Here is a 20,111-nt window from a genome sequence, read left to right as displayed (position 1 = left end):
GTGTGAGCACAGTAAAGGTGGTTGGTTTGCAGAGGGCTATGCTGGCAATAAGCACAATTTAAGAGGTGGCAGATTTCCCAGGTTTATGTCCCCACATATGCTGCACCAGGAGTTAGTATTTTTATTCTCCAAACATTTATTTTGACAAAAATGGCTTTTTTACAGATATAAAAATCAGTTAAAATTTTGTCTCCACTCTGCCTAGTACCCAGTTAAAAACTCCATGATGGAAACATAGTTTTTCCTCAGTGGTCTTTCTACTAAAATGGACAACATTGAGTGCTTAGATTTTAACTGGGACTTTTCAACTTAATTTTAATGGGGGATGATTGCTGAAATAACCCAGGCAGCTTTCAAAACCTCAGGCTATGTTATTATCTCAGAGTCTCTGCGTGTTTTTTGTGAAAGCCACATTTACTGACTGCTTTGCTCAAGGCTTCCTTGACCTCTCTGTTTCTCAGGCTGTAGATGATCGGGTTTAACAGGGGAGTCAGGACCGTGTAGCAAAGAGAGAGCACTTTGTTCAGGTCTCTCAGTGTATCATGTTTCGGTAGCAGGTACACAATCATTAGGGTTCCATAGAAAATTGTCACCACAATGAGGTGAGAGGAGCAGGTAGAAAAGGCCTTTTGCCTCCCGGTGGTGGAAGGGATTCTCAGGATGGTGGCGATGATGCACTTATAGGACGTCAGGGTTAGTAGGAATGGAGGCCGGGTGAATACACAGGCTAGTATGAAATCCCCCAATATGACCATGTGGGTGTCACTGCAGGAGTGCTCTATCAGTGGAATGGGATCATAATAGAAATAGTCAATTTCATTTGGGCCACAGAATATTAACTGTGATAGGAATAAGATAAAAATGGTAAGATCCAAAAAACCATTTAACCAGGAGCCAGCAGCCAAATGGAGGCAAAACCTGGTATTCATAAGAGTTGAATAGTGTAGGGGTTTACATATTGCTAAATACCGATCATAAGACATCGCTGCTAGGAAACAGAATTCCATACCTGCCAGAGACCCAGAGAAATACAGTTGTGTGATGGAGCCACTGACTGAGATGGTTCTGTCCCCAGTCAGGAGACTGGCCAGCATCTGGAACAGGATGGTTGTGGTGTAGCAGGTCTCCAGGCAGGACAAATTCCCCAGGAAGAAGTACATGGGGGTGTGAAGGTGCTGATGAGCCACAATGAGCACCACGATGGGGGTGTTCCCAGACATGGTTGCCATGTAGATCACTAGGAATATCAGGAAGAGAAGAATTTGTAGGTCAGGGAGCTCCCTGAATCCCAGGAGTAAGAATTCTGTGATGGTCGTTTGCTTTCTCCAGTCTGCCATGGGTTGAGTCTAGGAACAATAAACCTGTGTGATTGAATCAGAAGGGCATGGAGTTAAAAGTTAATCAAACCTTGTGAGTTAATTCCATAAATATTCAGAAACTCCCCTTCCTCTCCTGGTTAAAGGCTGAAATGTTAAGACTAAATGTAGATTTCAGAGCAAAGTGCCAGGAGTGGAAACAGGGTGGAAACAGGTCATTATTCCTTTTGTGGGGGGAGGGATAGTTCAGTGGTTTGAACATTGACCTGCTAAACCCTGGGTTGTGAGTTCAATCCTTGAGGGGGCCATTTAGGGATCTGGGGCAAAAAATTTAAAGAAAAGCAGATGATTTAGTTGGGGATTGGTACTGCTTTGAGCAGGGGGTTGGACTAGATGACCTCTTGAGGTCTCTTCAACCCTGGTATTCTATGAGTCTCAGTCTGAGGACAGAACTTCACTCTGATGGGGAAGAGGGTGGTCTACATGGATACCAATGACTGCTATAACAGCCCGTTTCCATGGTGGCCAATTACTGATAGAGAAATGATCTGTTCTGTCATATCAAATCCCATCTAGTGACATACCAGAGCTTAACAATGACACTTAAATGCTGTATTTCACTTCTGACAATGGCCAGAATCATGCCATGCCTTAGGAGTTGTCAAGGTTCCTCCCCCACTCTGAACTCTAGGGTACAGATGTGGGGACCTGCATGAAAAACCTCCTAAGCTTATCTTTACCAGCTTAGGTCAAAACTTCCCCAAGGTACAAAATATTACCCCCGTTATCCTTGGAATGGCCGCTACCACCACCAAACTAATACTGGTTACTGGGGAAGAGCTGTTTGGACGCGTCCTTCCCCCCAAAATACTTCCCAAAACCTTGCACCCCACTTCCTGGACAAGGTTTGGTAAAAAGCCTCACCAATTTGCTTAGGCGACTACAGATCCAGACCCTTGGATCTTAAGAACAATGAACAATCCTCCCAACACTTGCACCCCCCCTTTCCTGGGAAATGTTGGATAAAAAGCCTCACCAATTTGCATAGGTGACCACAGACCCAAACCCTTGGATCTGAGAACAATGAAAAAGCATTCAGTGTTTTACAAGAAGACTTTTAATAAAAAATAGAAGTAAATAGAAATAAATAAATCCCCCCTGTAAAATCAGGATGGTAGATATCTTACAGGGTAATTAGATTCAAAAACATAGAGAACCCCTCTAGGCAAAACCTTAAGTTACAAAAAAGATACACAGTCAGAAATAGTTATTCTATTCAGCACAATTCTTTTCTCAGCCATTTAAAGAAATCATAATCTAACACATACCTAGCTAGATTACTTACTAAAAGTTCTAAGACTCCATTCCTGTTCTGTCCCCGGCCAAGACGACTACAGACAGACCCTTTGTTCCTCTCCCTCCTCCCAGCTTTTGAAAGTATCTTGTCTCCTCATTGGTCATTTTGGTCAGGTGCCAGCGAGGTTACCTTTAGCTTCTTAACCCTTTACAGGTGAGAGGAGCTTTCCCCTGGCCAGGAGGGATTTCAAAGGGGTTTACCCTTCCCTTTATATTTATGACACGCCCCCCAAATCTCAGCTAGGGTGAAACACTGGCTGGGATTTCTTCCTGGAGCTCTAGGAAAAACAGAGTTAATAAGACACATGCATCTCTAAATATACTACCAAGTACATAAAGACTAACAATATTTTCCACATCTCAAGGACGATTTTAACCAGTTGATTCTGGGAAACTTTCACGGGAGAGTGCATCAGCCACTTTGTTAGAAGCTCCTGAGATGTGTTGGATGTCGAAATCAAAATCTTGGAGAGCTAAACTCCACCGAAGAAGTTTTTTGTTAGTTTCTTTGACGGTGTGAAGCCACTTTAGTGCAGCATGGTCGGTTTGCAGGTGGAAACGCCGTCCCCAAACATATGGGCGTAGCTTTTCCAGAGCGTAGACAATGGCATAACATTCTTTTTCAGTGACTGACCAGTTGCTTTCCCTCTCAGACAGTTTTTTGCTGAGAAACACTACAGGGTGGAATTCTTGATCAGGTCCTTTCTGCATTAAAACTGCTCCCACACCACGCTCGGATGCATCTGTGGTTACTAGGAACGGTTTATCAAAGTCTGGGGCCCTTAGTACAGGGTCAGACATGAGTGTCGCTTTAAGCTTGTTAAAGGCCTTCTGACACTTTCCGGTCCACTGAACAGCATTTAGCTGTTTCTTTTTGGTTAGGTCTGTCAGTGGGGCAGCGATTTGGCTGTAGTGCGGTACAAATCGTCTGTAATAACCGGCCAAGCCTAAGAAGGATTGAACCTGTTTCTTTGACTTTGGGACAGGCCACTTTTGGATAGCATCCACTTTGGCCTGTAGGGGGCTGATAGTTCCTTGACCCACCTGGTGTCCAAGGTAAGTCACTCTGTTTAGGCCTATTTGACACTTCTTAGCCTTAACAGTTAGTCCTGCCTCCCTTATGCGCTCAAGGACTTTTTGTAGATGTTCCAGGTGGTCTGCCCAGGAATCCGAAAATATGGCCACATCGTCAAGGTAGGCGACTGCATATTCTCCTAATCCCGCTAGGAGACCATCTACAAGTCTTTGGAAAGTGGCGGGTGCATTTCGCAGCCCGAAAGGGAGTACATTAAATTCATACAGCCCGAGATGTGTGATGAAGGCTGACCTTTCCTTGGCAGATTCATCTAGCGGTACCTGCCAGTACCCCTTGGTTAAGTCCAAGGTAGAGATGAACTGGGCCCTTCCCAGTTTCTCTAATAGTTCATCTGTGCGTGGCATGGGATAGTTGTCTGGGCGAGTTACAGCATTTAGCTTACGGTAGTCCACGCAAAAACGTATTTCCCCATCTGGTTTGGGAACTAGAACCACTGGAGATGCCCATGCACTTTCAGAGGGGCGGATTACACCCATCTGTAACATATCCTGGATCTCCCGTTCTATAGCAGTTTTAGCTTGAGGAGACACCCGGTAAGGTTGGACCCTAATTGGGTGAGCATTACCTGTGTCAATGGAGTGGTATGCCCGTTCAGTCAGTCCTGGGGTGGCTGAGAACGTTGGCGCGTAGCTAGTGCACAGCTCCTGGATCTGCTGTCGCTGCATACGCCCAAGGGTCATGGAGAGGTTCACCTCTTCCACACCACCAGCACATTTCCCTTCGTAGTAGACACCTTCAGGCCACTCAGCGTCGTCTCCTCCCTGGGCTGTAAACTGACAAACCTTTAATTCTCTGGAATAAAAGGGCTTTAGAGAATTAATATTATTAATAATATTAATAATATTAGCATCTTAGAGAGGTAATTAAGAAAAAGCAGAAAGCATATAGGGAGTGGAAGAAGGGAGGGATCAGTAAGGAAAGCTACCTTATTGAGGTCAGAATATGTAGGGATAAAGTGAGACAGGCTAAAAGTCAAGTAGAGTTGGACCTTGCAAAGGGAATTAAAACCAATAGTAAAAGGTTCTATAGTCATATAAATAGGAAGAAAACAAAGAAAGAAGAAGTGGGACCGCTAAAAACTGAGGATGGAGTGGAGGTCAAGGATAATCTAGGCATGGCCCAATATCTAAACAAATACTTTGCCTCAGTCTTTAATAAGACTAAAGAGGATCTTAGGGATAATGGTAGCATGATAAATGGGAATGAGGATATGGAGGTAGACATCACCATATCTGAGGTAGAAGCGAAACTCAAACAGCTTAATGGGGCTAAATCGGGGGGCCCAGATAATCTTCATCCAAGAATATTAAAAGAATTGGCACAAGAAATTGCAAGCCCATTAGCAAGAATTTTTAATGAATCTGTAAATTCAGGGGTTGTACCATATGATTGGAGAATTGCTAACATAGTTCCTATTTTTAAGAAAGGGAAAAAAAGTGATCCAAGTAATTATAGGCCTGTTAGTTTGACATCTGTAGTATGCAAGGTCTTGGAAAAAATTTTGAAGGAGAAGGTAGTTAAGGACATTGAAGTCAATGGTAAATGGGACAAAATACAACATGGTTTTACAAAAGGTAGATCGTGCCAAACCAACCTGATTTCCTTCTTTGAGAGAGTAACAGATTTTTTAGATAAAGGAAACGCAGTGGATCTAATTTATTTAGATTTTAGTAAGGCGTTTGATACTGTGCCACATGGGGAATTATTAGTTAAATTGGATAAGATGGGCATCAATAGGAAAATTGAAAGGTGGATAGGGAATTGGTTAAAGGGGAGACTACAACGGGTCCTACTGAAAGGTGAACTGTCAAGTTGGAGGGAGGTTACCAGTGGAGTTCCTCAAGGATCAGTTTTGGGACCAATCTTATTTAATCTTTTTATTACTGACCTGGGCACAAAAAGTGGGAGTGTGCTAATAAAGTTTGCAGATGATACAAAGCTGGGAGGTATTGCTAATTTAGAGAAGGACAGGGATACCCTACAGGAGGATCTGGATGACCTTGTAAACTGGAGTAATAGGAATAGGATGAAATTTAATAGTGAGAAGTGTAAGGTCATGCATTTAGGGATTAATAACAAGAATTTTAGTTATAAGCTAGGGACGCATCAACTAGAAGTAACGGAGGAGGAAAAGGACCTTGGAGTATTGGTTGATCATAGGTTGACTATGAGCTGCCAATGTGATATGGCTGTGAAAAAAGCTAATGTCGTCTTGGGATGCATCGGGAGAGGTATTTCCAGTAGGGATAAGGAGGTTTTAGTACCGTTATATAAGGCACTGGTGAGACCTCACCTGGAATACTGTGTGCAGTTCTGGTCTCCCATCTTTAAGAAGGATGAATTCAAACTGGAACAGGTACAGAGAAGGGCTACTAGGATGATCCGAGGAATGGAAAACTTGTCTTATGAAAGGAGACTCAGGGAGCTTGGCTTGTTTAGCCTAACTAAAAGAAGGTTGAGGGGAGATATGATTGCTCTCTATAAATATATCAGAGGGATAAATACCAGAGAGGGAGAGGAATTATTTAAACTCAGTACCAATGTGGACACAAGAACAAATGGATATAAACTGGCCACTAGGAAATTTAGATTAGAAATTAGACGAAGGTTTCTAACCATCAGAGGAGTGAAGTTTTGGAATAGCCTTCCGAGGGAAGTAGTGGGGGCAAAAGATCTATCTTGCTTTAAGATTAAACTCGATAAGTTTATGGAAGAGATGGTATGATGGGATAACATGGTTTTGGTAATTAAATATTCATGGTAAATAGGCCCAATGGCCTGTGATGGGTTTTTAGATGGGGTAAGATCCAAGTTACCCGGGAAAGAATTTTCTGTAGTATCTGGCTGATGAATCTTGCCCATATGCTCAGGGTTTAGCTGATCGCCATATTTGGGGTCGGGAAGGAATTTTCCTCCAGGGCAGATTGGAAGGCCCTGGAGGTTTTTCGCCTTCCTCTGTAGCATGGGGCATGGGTCACTTGCTGGAGGATTCTCTGCTCCTTGAGGTCTTCAAACTACAATTTGAGGACTTCAATAGCACAGATATAGGTGTGAGGTCTTTTTTAGGAGTGGTGGGTGAAGTTCTGTGGCCTGCATTGTGCAGGAGGTCAGACTAGATGATCATAATGGTCCCTTCTGACCTAAATATCTATGAATCTATGAATATGATACACCTTAGGCTTTCGGTTGGAGGTGGGGAATGCTATGAGATAATTAACAGCTCCCAGGCGCTCCTGGACCACGAATGGCCCTTCCCACGATGCTTCCATTTTATGGGCCTGGAGCGCCTTTAAGACCATGACCTGGTCTCCTACTTTGAAGGAACGCTCTCTGGCATGTTTATCATACCAGGCTTTTTGCTCTTTTTGAGCATCCTGTAAGTTTTCTCTAGCAAGGGCTAAAGAGGTTCGGAGGGTGTTTTGTAGGTTGGTTACAAAGTCCAGAATGTTAGTTCCTGGAGAAGGTGTAAATCCCTCCCATTTCTGCTTCACCAACTGCAATGGCCCCTTAACCTCACGGCCATATACAAGTTCAAATGGGGAAAACCCTAAACTGGGATGTGGTACAGCTCTGTAGGCAAAGAGCAACTGCTGCAATACTAGGTCCCAATCATTGGAGTGCTCATTTACGAATTTACGTATCATGGCCCCCAAAGTTCCATTAAACTTCTCCACCATGCCATTTGTTTGATGATGGTAAGGAGTGGCAACCAAGTGATTTACCCCATGAGCTTCCCAAAGGTTTTTCATAGTTCCTGCCAGGAAATTAGTCCCTGCATCTGTGAGGATGTCGGAGGGCCAACCTACCCTGGCAAAAATGTCTGCTAGTGCCTGGCACACACTTTTAGCCCTGGTGTTGCTTAGAGCTACTGCTTCCGGCCATCGGGTGGCAAAATCCATGAAAGTCAGTATGTACTGCTTTCCTCTGGGTGTCTTTTTCGGAAAAGGACCCAGAATATCCACAGCTACTCGCTGAAATGGAACTTCAATGATGGGGAGTGGCTGGAGAGGAGCTTTGACCTGGTCTTGGGGTTTTCCCACTCTTTGGCACACCTCACAAGACTGGACATAGGTAGAAACATCCTTGCCTATTCCCTCCCAGTGGAATGACCCCCCCAAACGGTCTTTGGTCCTGTTCACCCCAGCATGGCCACTAGGGTGATCATGGGCTAAGCTCAAGAGCTTGGCCCGGTATTTAGTTGGAACTACCAACTGTCTCTGAGGATGCCAGTCTTCCTGGTGTCCCCCAGAAAGAGTTTCCTTGTATAAAAGTCCTCTTTCTACAACAAACCTGGATCGATTAGAAGAGCTGAGAGGCGGTGGGTTGCTCCGTGCCGCCGTCCAAGCTCTCTGGAGGCTTTCATCTGCTTCCTGTTCGGTCTGGAACTGTTCCCTTGATGCTGGAGACATCAGTTCCTCATGGGATTGTGGACCTAGGCTTGGTCCCTCTGGAAGCGATATAGGGGATGGAGCTGTTTCTGTTGACTGTGAACCGCTCTCCGCTGGTGCACTATGTTGGGATTCAGGCTCCGGCTGAGCCTCTTGTGTAGGGTTATCGGCTGCTGCCAGTTCAGGTTCGGTGGGGCCCTCTGGTGTTGAGGTTGCAAGTACTGGATTCAGTGCTGACACGGGGTCTGGTGTTGGTTGTTCGGCTGGTTCCGGTTCTGGGACTGGTTCCGTCTGGGTCTCTGGGACTGGATCCACTACTGCTGTTGCAGACATTGGCCTGGGGTCCAGGTCCATCACCTCTGACTGGGTCCTGATAGAAGTTTCCGGAACAGAGCTAGGCCTCACGGCTTGTTTAGCCTGGTTGCGGGTGACCATTCCCACCCTCTTGGCCTGCTTCACATGATTGGCCAAGTCTTCCCCCAACAGCATGGGGATGGGATAATCATCATAGACTGCAAAAGTCCACATTCCTGACCAGCCCTTGTACTGGACAGGCAACTTGGCTGTAGGCAAATTGAAAGAGTTGGACTTGAAGGGTTGAATCGTCACTTGGATCTCTGGGTTGATTAAATTGGGGTCCACTAAGGAAGCATGGATAGCTGACACTTGTGCTCCGGTGTCCCTCCACGCGGTGACCTTCTTCCCACCCACACTCACAGTTTCCCTCCGCTCCAAGGGTATCTGGGAGGTATCTGGGCCTGTGGACCTCTGGTGTGATTCCGGTGCAATGAACTGTAATCTGTTGGGGTTCTTGGGGCAGTTGGCCTTTACATGCCCCAGCTCGTTACACTTAAAACATCGTCCAGCTGACGGGTCACTGGGGCGAGGAGGGTTGCTGGAGAACGGGGTGGTGGGACGATAAGGGGTCTGGAGGGTTCTTTGGGAGGTAGGTGGGGCTTTGGGCGGCCCCCGGTAATAGGGTGTGGTCTGGGGTGGTCCCTTCTGGTCTCCGCTCCAACTGCGACCAGTTTTCTTCTTCTCTGCCACCTCCACCCATCTGGCTCCAATCTCTCCTGCCTCAATTACAGTTTTGGGTTTCCCATCTAGGATGTATCTTTCTATTTCCTCAGGAACACCCTCTAAGAATTGTTCCATTTGCATTAGGAAGGGCAAATTTACTGGAGATTCAACACTTGCTCCTGATATCCAGGCATCCCAATGTTTTACAATGTGGTAGGCATGTCGGGTAAATGACATGTCTGGTTTCCACCTTAGGGCTCTGAACCTCCGACGAGACTGCTCGGGTGTTATCCCCATTCTGACTCTCGCCTTGGATTTAAACAGTTCATACTTGTTCATGTGTTCTTTAGGCATTTCAGCTGCCACCTCAGCTAAGGGTCCACTGAGCTGCGGCCTCAGCTCTACCATGTATTGGTCAGTAGAGATGTTGTACCCAAGGCAGGCCCTTTCGAAGTTTTCTAAGAAGGCCTCAGTATCATCACCTGCCTTGTAGGTGGGGAACTTTCTGGGATGGGAAGTGGTACCTGGAGAAGGATTGCTAGGGTTTGTTGGTATATTCTGCTGGGCCTTTATCCTCTCCATCTCCTCCACATGCTTCCTCTCTTTTTCCTTCTCCTCCTCCACATGCTTCCTCTCTTTTTCCCTCTCCTCCTCCACATGCTTCCTTGCCTCCATTTCCCTCTTGTGGGCAGCCTCTTGGTGTTGTTCTGCCTCCCTTTCTTGTTCCTTCTTCAGCTGCATGAGTTCTATCTGTCTTTCATGTTCCCTTTGTTTTTCCTCAGCCTGAAATTTGGCTAATTCCAGCTGTAGTCGAGCTGAGGATTTGGCCATTCTAACCTCTCTGTTTTTAACTAACTTTACACCCGAGGTTTAGAAATAAACAAACAAAACTTGGCTGTAAAATTTTGCTGTGCTGGAATAGAATACCTATTCTCTGATAGTGATTGTCAGCCTACAGAAAAAGACAATTCCCTTGTCTCTGCTCTGGGCCCAAATTAAAGCAAAAAACCTCCAACTACTTGGAAACCTGCTTACCCAGCCCAAAGAAGAAAAAAATTTCTTTTCAAACCTGTGCTCCTTGTAAAACAAAAAAAAAAAAAATCAAAATCCTAAAAAAAACCCTGCCACTTTTGTCTCCAGGCAAATGGGTAGAGCACACACCCCCTATTTACTTTTAGGAAGAAAAGAAAAAAAAAAAAAAACCTCTGGGTTGGAAGACTGTGAATTTCCCTGCAGGAGTTAAGTACCCTGCCTCCAGGCAAAGAAAACCTGCAATTCACAAGATAATCCCCTTTTGTCTCTGCTTGGCCACAAAGCAGAGAGAAACCAAGCTGCTTTCAGTTTCAAAGCTGCCTTCTGGACTTCCTAAAAATTCCTTTTTAAAATCTGTATTTCTAGTTCAAAAAATCTCAACTGGATCTCAAAATGATTTCAGGTTAATCCCACCACTGTGCCACCATGTCAAGGTTCCTCCCCCACTCTGAACTCTAGGGTACAGATGTGGGGACCTGCATGAAAAACCTCCTAAGCTTATCTTTACCAGCTTAGGTCAAAACTTCCCCAAGGTACAAAATATTACCCCCGTTATCCTTGGAATGGCCGCTACCACCACCAAACTAATACTGGTTACTGGGGAAGAGCTGTTTGGACGCGTCCTTCCCCCCAAAATACTTCCCAAAACCTTGCACCCCACTTCCTGGACAAGGTTTGGTAAAAAGCCTCACCAATTTGCTTAGGCGACTACAGATCCAGACCCTTGGATCTTAAGAACAATGAACAATCCTCCCAACACTTGCACCCCCCCTTTCCTGGGAAATGTTGGATAAAAAGCCTCACCAATTTGCATAGGTGACCACAGACCCAAACCCTTGGATCTGAGAACAATGAAAAAGCATTCAGTGTTTTACAAGAAGACTTTTAATAAAAAATAGAAGTAAATAGAAATAAAGAAATCCCCCCTGTAAAATCAGGATGGTAGATATCTTACAGGGTAATTAGATTCAAAAACATAGAGAACCCCTCTAGGCAAAACCTTAAGTTACAAAAAAGATACACAGTCAGAAATAGTTATTCTATTCAGCACAATTCTTTTCTCAGCCATTTAAAGAAATCATAATCTAACACATACCTAGCTAGATTACTTACTAAAAGTTCTAAGACTCCATTCCTGTTCTGTCCCCGGCCAAGACGACTACAGACAGACCCTTTGTTCCTCTCCCTCCTCCCAGCTTTTGAAAGTATCTTGTCTCCTCATTGGTCATTTTGGTCAGGTGCCAGCGAGGTTACCTTTAGCTTCTTAACCCTTTACAGGTGAGAGGAGCTTTCCCCTGGCCAGGAGGGATTTCAAAGGGGTTTACCCTTCCCTTTATATTTATGACAGGAGTCAAAATCAATAAATACATCAACTGAAACCTTGTAATGAGATCTCCAATGCAGTCTAGTGTCCTTAGGCACCAATCTTGTGTTATAATTAATGGAAATAAATCTAACAATATATCCTGGTATATTCAGCCTTTCAGTTCCCTGTAGGAAAAGGAACAATTTTCACCCCCTCACAAGAGATCAGTTTCGCATAATTTATGAAGTGAAGTAAATTCTCCCTTAGTTCCTGTGGTGGTGATGGTGACGTGGTGAGGGACTGGCAATGCCTTTTGTGTTTCCTGACATTAGCCATGTAGCAGTAAAAAAATACAGCTCTTTGGAGGGTGCATCTTAGGAAGGGGTAAAACCAGGCTGATGTGCAACCCTAACTGGGGAGTGACCTTCCACATCCATAGTGAATGTGGGATGATAATACAGGAGCAAGAAAGGCACTGGGGTGGTGGGGGTGGGGGAGATGCTGTCCCTGAACTCAGAGTCTAGAAACAATCTGGCATGTGTGATCCGGGTTAGTAAGACTCTATCACCACTCGCCACCCCATTGAAAAGTCATGGAAGACCAGAGACATTCCAGAAGACTGGAAAAGGTAAAACATAGTGCCCATCTTTAAAAAGGGAAATAAGGACAACCCGGAGAATTACAGACCTGTCAGCTTAACTTTTGTACCCGGAAAGGTAATGGAGCAAATAATTAAGCAATCAATTTGCAAACACCTAGAAGACAATGAGGTGATAAGTAACAGTCAGCATGGATTTGTCAAGAACAAATCATGTCAAACCAACCTGATAGCTTTCTTTGACAGGGTAACAAGCCTTGTGGATGGGGGGAAGCAGTAGATGTGGTATATCTTGGCTTCAGTAAGGCTTTTGATGCTGTCTCTCATGACCTTCTCATAAACAAACTAGGGAAATACAATCTAGATGGAGCTACTATAAGGTGGGTGCATAACTGGTTGGAAAACCATTCCCAGAGAGGAGTTATAGTAGTTCACAGTCATGCTGGAAGGGCATAACGAGTGGGGTCCTGCAGGTATAGGTCCTGGGTCTGGTTCTGTTCAATATGTTCATCAATGATTCAGATAATGGCATAGAGAGTACACTTATAAAGTTTGTGGCTGTTACCAAACTGAGAGGGTTTGCAAGTGCTTTGGAAGATAGGATTAAAATTCAAAACGATCTGGACAAACTGGAGAAATGATCTGAAGTAAATAGGATGAAATTCAATAAGGACAAATGCAAAGTACTCCACTTAAGAAAGAACAATCAGTTGTACACATACAAAATGGGAAATAACTGCCTAGGAAGGAGTACTGCAGAAAGAGATCTGGGGGTCATAGTGGATCACAAGCTAAATATGAGTCAAACAGTGTAAGACTGTTGCAAAAAAAGCAAACATAATTCTGTGATATATTAGCAGGAGTGTTGTAAGCAAGACACGAGAAATAATTCTTCCGCTCTACTCCGTGCTGATTAGGCCTCAAATGGAGTATTGTGTCAGGTTCTGGGTGCCACATTTCAGGAAAGATGTGAACAAACTGGAGCAAGTCCAAAGAAGAGCAAGAAAAATGATTAACAGTCTAGAAAGCATGAACTATGAGGGAAGATTGAAAAAATTGGGTTTGTTTAGTCTGGAGAAGAGAAGACTGAGAGGGGACATAAGAGTTTTCAAGTACATAAAAGGTTGCTAGAAGGAGGAGGGAGAAAAATTGTTCTTCTTAACCTCTGAGGATAGGACAAGAAGCAATGGGCTTAAATTGCAGCAAGGGCGGTTTAGGTTGGACATTAGGAAAAACTTCCTAACTGTCAGGGTGGTTAAGCACTGGAATAAATTGCCTAGGGCGGTTGTGGAATCTCCATCATTGGAGATTTTTAAGAGCTGGTTGGACAAGCACCTGTCAGGGATGGTGTACATAATACTTAGTCCTGCCTTGAGTGCAGGGGAATAGACTAGATGACCTCTTGAGGTCCCTTCCAGTTCTGTGATTCTATGATTGGGGCTCACACTGAGCTGGATCCTCAGCTGGTGTAAATCAAAGTAGCTTCATTTGTGTCAGTGGCGCAGATCCTCCACTGAGGACCTGACACAAGACATGGATCTCATGCTCCATCTCCGTGAAATTTTGCTATGAATGCTGACTGGCACTGCAGTGGGAAAGTGAGGTTAAAACTGTTAATATTCACCTGTAGAAGAGCTCTGTGTTGCTCAAAAGTTTCTCTCATTCACCACCAGAAGTTGGTCCAATAAAAGATATTAACTCACCCGCCTTGACCTTCTAATATTCACAAATCACATTCATGCCCCTGTTTGGAAGGTGATATAGAAATGCAGTCAGGAAGATGGTGCTCACCTGGAACCACAGGACAGACCAAGCTTGAAGTGATGAGCTCTTGTTTCTCAGGGTTCAGTGGCCAGGACTCAGGATCCTCAGCGGAGGTTCTTGTCACTCCTCTTTCTGCAGAAACGTGGAGATGGTAGAATGGGGAACTTCTGTTTTCCCTGCCCCTTACTCCAAGAACAAGGGGGACATACAACAAAATTTAAAGGTGGGCAACTTAAAATCTAGAAAATGAAATTCTTGTTAACCCAATGTGTAAGTAAACTGTGGCACTCACTGTGATGCTGGCAGACCAAGTGCTAGCTCATGCCAAGGTCCCCCCGTCTCAGTAGGACACTAACATACACAGCTGGAATCAGTCTGGCTCCCTTCTAGGTTAATATTGATAAAATGGGTACTAGAATTATATGGAAGTGTTTAATGTTTGACTCTGAATGCTTGTCAGTTGCTGCCTGCATTAATCTCCCCTGCAATGTCTGTTCCATATCGTAATTTAACATTTGAGTGGTTGTAGTGAGCTTCAGTGAGTATGCATCACCATACAGGAGAGGGACGATAATGAGTGTGAAGAGTTGCTCTTCCACAGACATTAAGCCTCTCCTGAAAAAGGAGACCCATCAGTACCAGATGGGGTGACCAGATGGCACGTGTGAAAAATCAGGACAGGGATGTGGGGTGGGGAGGGGTAACAGACACTTATATAAGACAAAGCCCCAAATAATGGGACTGTCCCTATAACATCGGGACATCTGGTCACCCTAATACCGGGTGGGCTATGGGTGGATATTGCAACTGGAAACTCCTGACAACTAGATTGAGAAAACATCAACAAAAGGACTAGAGACTCTTATTGTTCTGCTCTCCTCCCGATGAAAATGAGTCATGCAAATGGATTGAGTTTGCAACTCAGAGCAGATGGCAGGAGGGGGATAAAAGCCTCAAACAAAAGGAACTAGGGATCTCTGTGCTGCTTGCACACTTGGGGCAGAGTGTTTCTAGGCATTAGCAAGAGATCCCCAGCTGCTTAGCCTGGGATAGCCCTAAAGGTCAAATACAGCTTGCTGCTGAGAGAAGCCTGTATCACCTTTTGAAACCTAAGACTGTGACTCATTCATGGGTCTATTTTCTTGCTTTAACCTTGTAAATAACTCTCATTTCCTTTTCCTATTTAATAAATCTTCCTATACAGTAGGTCACTATAGGATTGGCTACAAGCATCGTCTTTGGTGTGAGACCTAAAGTGCAAATGACCTGGGGGAAGTCCGGAGTAACCTGAATATTGCTGTGATTCTTGGCGTAAGGGGTCGTGTACCACAGATACGCTCACCTGGGTGGCAGGACAGACCGGCGCAGCCAAGGAGGGGAGTGTAGGGGACTCTGTCAAGGCTGTTAAAGTGCCTGAGGAGTTTGCACTCGGTGCAGTTGGTTGGTGAAATCTAAGTTTAGAACTGACAAGCAATGAGGGGGTTTGTGCCCTGGTTTGAAACTGTCTGCCCTGAGTTTGGCACTCACACGTTTGCATCCCCATTGGGAGCATCACACTCATTGCCACAGGAAGTCATTGATATGAAGGACTTAACTAGATTCCAGAAGAGATTGGATGTTCCTGACAGCCATATAAATATCCAGAGTTATCCTAATTAATGGCAACAATAGAGATTGGCTTAACCCCCAAAACATGAGGTTTAATATCCATTCCAAAACTATTATAGACCAACATGACACATGTGAGGGGAGATTATCCCAGAACTGCTATTGCAGTGTTCTTACATTTGAAACATCTAGTACTGCCCGCTCTTGGAGAAGGATACTGGGCAGGATGGCCCTTGGGTCTAATCTAATCTGGCAATTCCTACGTTCTCCTAAAGTGATACAGAGAAGCCCAAAATTCCAGTTAGTTCAGGAAGCTACTTCTTTGATATTTCAGCTTCTGACAGGCTGTTCCATGAAAAAAGATGACCTGGTGCAGGTAACACTTTTTTGGTGAAAATCGATACAAAGAAATCATTTGAGAGGAGGTTGTCAAACTGTCTATAGGATTGGGACATTAATTCTAATAGGAGATTAGGACACCCAATTCCTAGGTGGCTTTAAAAATCTCAACCATAGCACCTAAGCAATGTCCATATCTTGTTTATTCCCTGGGTTCAGTGGACTCGTGGATTCTCTTGCAACCTGCCTGACTCAGATATAGTGAAGCAGTTTTTATTTACTTTTAACTAAAACCATTTATTCTTCACATACCCTCTCATCCTCCTAATTAAGTTCTTACACTTTATCCACCTAACATGCCATTTTAATGTTCCTTTCTATCAGCTTCACTTAGTTTTAGGGTGACCAGATGTCCCGATTTTATAGGGACAGTCCCAATTTTGGGGGCTTTTTCCTCATATAGGCACCTATTACCCAAAACCCCGTCCCAGTTTTTACACTTGCTATCTGGTCACCCTATTTGGTTTTGATTTCCATTATTCTATTCCAGGCTTCACCCTAGTTATCCTGAGCCAGATCCTTAGCTGAGGACCTTTCACAAAACACATATCTCAATTTCCCCGTTGTTAAATGGTGCTATTAACATTGACTGGCACTGCTGTGGGACGGTGAGGCTAAAACTGCTAATATTCACAGAGACAAGGTGAGTGAGGTAATATATTTTATTGGACCAACTTCTGTTGGAGAGAGAAACAGATAAGCTTATGAGAGCTAGAGAGCTTGTCTCTCTCTCCAACAGAAGTTGATCCAGTAAAAGATATCACCTCACCCACCTTGTCTCTCTAATATCCTGGGACCAACACGGCTACAACAACATTGCAAACAATATTCACACAGCACATTCATGCCCCTGTTTGGAAGATGGTATAGAAACACAATCAGGAAGAGGGTGCTCATCTGTGAAGGATTCATGCAGGGTTCATGCGCTTGGCAACATTCAGGGCACACCCTGAGTGTTGTGTAGGAGCACTGCACACACGGCTCCTCTCAAGGGCATGAACCTTGGAAACTCGCCCCGATGACATGAACCGTGGGAAGCCTCCCAGGACTGGGCTCAAGGCCCGAGAGCGAGGAATGCGGTAGATAGAAATTGGTAAATAAGAATATTAAACAAAGCCAGTGTATTCCTTTTATCTGTTGGAGTATGTAATGCGCAGGAGGGGGGAGAGAATAAAAGAGAGGGTGGAAAGCTGACAAGGCAGACCAGCCTGCTTGCTTGCTTAAAGCTTGTTCTGTCTTGTATTTGGACCGCAACACACCTGTAACAACAGGACAGCTCAAGCTTCGAGTGATGACTTCTTATTTCTCAGGGTTTGGCAGCCAGGACTCGGTTTCCACCACTGAACTACTTGGGTCTCATCATTCAGTAGAAACTGGATCTGCTCAGCAAAGACACCTGAATCTACCTGAATGGACGAGCAGCTGCTGCGATCTGTCTTAGAACATGCTCTTCCCCCTCCATTTACACAGTGCAGAGCCCTCATATTTGTATCCTCCTCCATGGAAGGCTGTGTCTCCCTTGATTCCACCTCTGAAGAGGTTGAGTCTGGGGAATTAGTGCTGTGTTTTCTGTGCAGACAGTACAAACAACTGTCCTGATGCAACCAACCTCCCACTCCCAGAGGAATCGCCTTTCTGCTACTAGCTGTATGAGGTCATTGCTCTGCATGGCTGAAATATAATGCAGCGACCCTGGAGTACAGGGCCACGCAGAGACTGAAACTACTCAGCAATCTTTACTCATGTCGATTGTCCCATTGCCTTCAGTGGAACAATTGCACAAAAAACAATGGCTAAGATGACTCAGGCCTGCCAGATTGGGTGCAGAAGCCACACAGTTTAACAGACACACAGGAAACTGAATGCAAAGTAAATTTAATCCATAGTTTGCAAATGAAAGATTTGGATGGAAGAATCTCTCTCCCATTCACACCCCCAATGGACATATTTCTCCCAAGGAACTTTGATGTTATCAGTAATTACTAATGTTTGTTTATTTAACAATATTCTCACCCTTCTGCTGAGCGGTAGCAGAATTCAGGTCTTGCAGATTGATTTCCCATTGGAAAACCAGTGATGTGGAGTCTGGGTAATTTCTCAGAGTAACTTGTTTGTTTTTACACTATATTCACCAGTCCTGGAACAGAGGTGACCACAGACAACATGCCGGAATCCTCCTTTTAGGGATCTCAGCCCACACATCAGAGGCAGGACTAGCAAGCAAGGACTTTCCCCCACACAATACTTTCAGCCCAGGACACTTAGTCCTAGTTTACACTACAAGTTTAGGTCGAATTTAGCAGCGTTAGATTGATTTAACCCTGCACATCAAAGCCATTTTTGTCAACTTAATGGGCTCTTAAAATCAATTTCTGTACTCCTCCCCGACGAGTGGATTAACGCTGAAATAGACATTGCCGAGTCGAATTTGGGGTAGTGTGGACGCAATTAGCTTCCGGGAGCTATCCCAGAGTACTCCATTGTGACCGCTCTGGACAGCACTCTCAACTCTGATGCACTGGCCAGGTAGACAAGAAAAGCTTCATAAACTTTTGAATTTCATTTCCTGTTTGGCCACTGTGGCAAGCTGATCAGCACAGGTAACCATGCAGATCTTATCAGCAGAGGTGACCGTGGAATCCCAGAATCGCAAAAGAGCTCCAGCATGGACCGAACGGGAGGTACTGAATCTTATCGCTGTATGGGGAGATGAATCCATGCTATCAGAACTCAGTTCCAAAAGACAAAATGCCAAATATTTGCAAAAATCTCCAAGGGCATGAAGGACAGAGGCTATAACAGGGACCCGTAGCAGTGCCGCATGAAACTTAAGGAGCTCAGGCAAGCCTACCAAAAAACCACAGAGGCAAACGGCCACTTGGGGTCAGAGCCCCAGAGATGCTGCTTCTATTTTGAGCTTCATGCAATTCTAGGGGTGCCCCTGCAACTATCCCACACCTGTACATGGACTCCTGCAAGGAAGTCTCACGCAACAGGGATGAGGATTTTGGGAATGAGGAAGATGATAGCGCACACCAGGCAAGCAGAGAAACCATTCTCACCAACAGCCAGGAACTGTTTATCACCCTGGAGCCAATACCCTCCCAACCCGGGCTCCCAGACCTTGAAGATGGAGAAGGCACCTCTGGAGAGTGTACCTTTTGTAAATATAATACACAGTTTAAAAGCAAGTATGTTTAATGATTAATTTGCCCTGAAGACTTGGGATGCATTCACGGCCACTATAGCTACTGGAAAAGTCTGTTAACTTGTCTGGGGATGGAGTGGAAATCTTCCAGGGACATCTCAATGAAGCTCTCCTGAAGGTACTCCCAAAGCCTTTGCAAAAGGTTTCTGGGGAGGGCAGCCTTATTGCATCCTCCATGGTAGGACACTTTACCACACCAGGCCAGTAGCACGTAGTCTGGAATCATTGTATAAGAAAGCATGGCAGCGTGTGGTCCCAGTGTTTGCTGGCATTCAAGGAACATCCATTCTTTATCTCTCTGTGTTATCCTCAGGAGAGTGATATCATTCATGGTCACCTGGTTGAAATAAGAGAATTGTATTAAGGGGGCATTCAGAGGTGGCCATTCCTGCTGGGCTGTTTCCCTGTGGCTGAATAGAAATCTTCCCTGCTGTTAGCCATGCGGTGGGGGGAGGGGTGAAGCGATCATCCCAGAGAATTGGGGGCGGGGTTAGTTGGGTTTGTGCTGCACGTTAACCCAAACACATCAGTCCCTCCTTTTAAATGACCAATGTGTCTTTTTCAATTTTACTCTCCCTTTTTTTCCTCCCGCAGCTGCAAATGTTTCAATGCTGCCACTAGCATCTCCATCCCAGAAGCTAGCACAGATAAGAAGGCGAAAAAAACACACTTGATGAAATGTTCTCTGAGTTCATGCAGTCCTCCTCCACTGAAAGAGCCCAGCAGAATGTGTGGAGGTAGACAATGTCAGAGTCCAGGAAAGCACAAAATGAACGCGAGGACAGGAGGGACACACAAGAGGATAGATGGCGGGAGCAACAGGAGAGGTGGCGTCAGCATGATGAGAGCAGGCAGGAGGCAATGCTGAGGCTACTGGAGGATCAAACTGACATGCTCCGGCATATGTTTGAGGTGCAGGAAAGAAACAGACTGCCACTGAAGCCCTGGTGTAATCAACCGCCCTCTTCCCCAAGTTCCATAGCCTCCTCACCCAGACGCCCAAAAACGCGGGGGGGAGGC

The 20,111-nt window shown here is 44.9% G+C and overlaps 1 protein-coding gene and 1 long non-coding RNA gene across 4 annotated transcripts in view; both read right to left on the bottom strand.

Moving 5' to 3' along the window:
* Positions 1 to 207: 207 nt before the first annotated feature.
* LOC140897777 (olfactory receptor 11A1-like) lies at positions 208 to 18,483 on the bottom strand. 3 transcript variants are annotated; one of them, XM_073310803.1, is made up of 3 exons: positions 17,897 to 18,483; positions 13,904 to 14,008; positions 208 to 1,361 (listed from the first exon to the last, which is right to left on the bottom strand). In XM_073310803.1, exon 3 carries the CDS (start codon positions 1,335 to 1,337, stop codon positions 375 to 377), a length of 963 nt encoding a protein of 320 aa, XP_073166904.1. In that variant the 5' UTR covers positions 1,338 to 1,361; positions 13,904 to 14,008; positions 17,897 to 18,483; the 3' UTR covers positions 208 to 374. The 3 variants fall into 3 exon arrangements, with proteins under 3 accessions (XP_073166904.1, XP_073166905.1, XP_073166906.1); XM_073310804.1 differs by lacking the exon at positions 17,897 to 18,483 and having other exon boundaries at positions 13,904 to 14,038; XM_073310805.1 differs by lacking the exons at positions 13,904 to 14,008; positions 17,897 to 18,483 and adding an exon at positions 4,334 to 4,555.
* A 631-nt stretch (positions 18,484 to 19,114) lies between these two features.
* Positions 19,115 to 20,111, bottom strand: part of LOC140898298 (uncharacterized) — a 96,938-nt gene continuing 95,941 nt past the window's right edge. The window contains exon 3 of the long non-coding RNA XR_012154944.1: positions 19,115 to 19,428. This is a non-coding gene — a long non-coding RNA (uncharacterized lncRNA). The remainder of the gene's footprint in view (positions 19,429 to 20,111) is intronic.

The sequence above is a fragment of the Lepidochelys kempii genome, chromosome 14 (assembly GCF_965140265.1).
Source record: "Lepidochelys kempii isolate rLepKem1 chromosome 14, rLepKem1.hap2, whole genome shotgun sequence".
Lineage (NCBI taxonomy): Eukaryota > Metazoa > Chordata > Testudines > Cheloniidae > Lepidochelys > Lepidochelys kempii.
This window is presented reverse-complemented; position numbering and strand designations above follow the sequence as displayed.

Coding starts and splice junctions, on each gene's coding strand:
- LOC140897777 (XM_073310803.1), bottom strand. CDS start 1,337: ATGGCAGACTGGAGAAAGCAAACGACCATCACAGAATTCTTACTCCTG.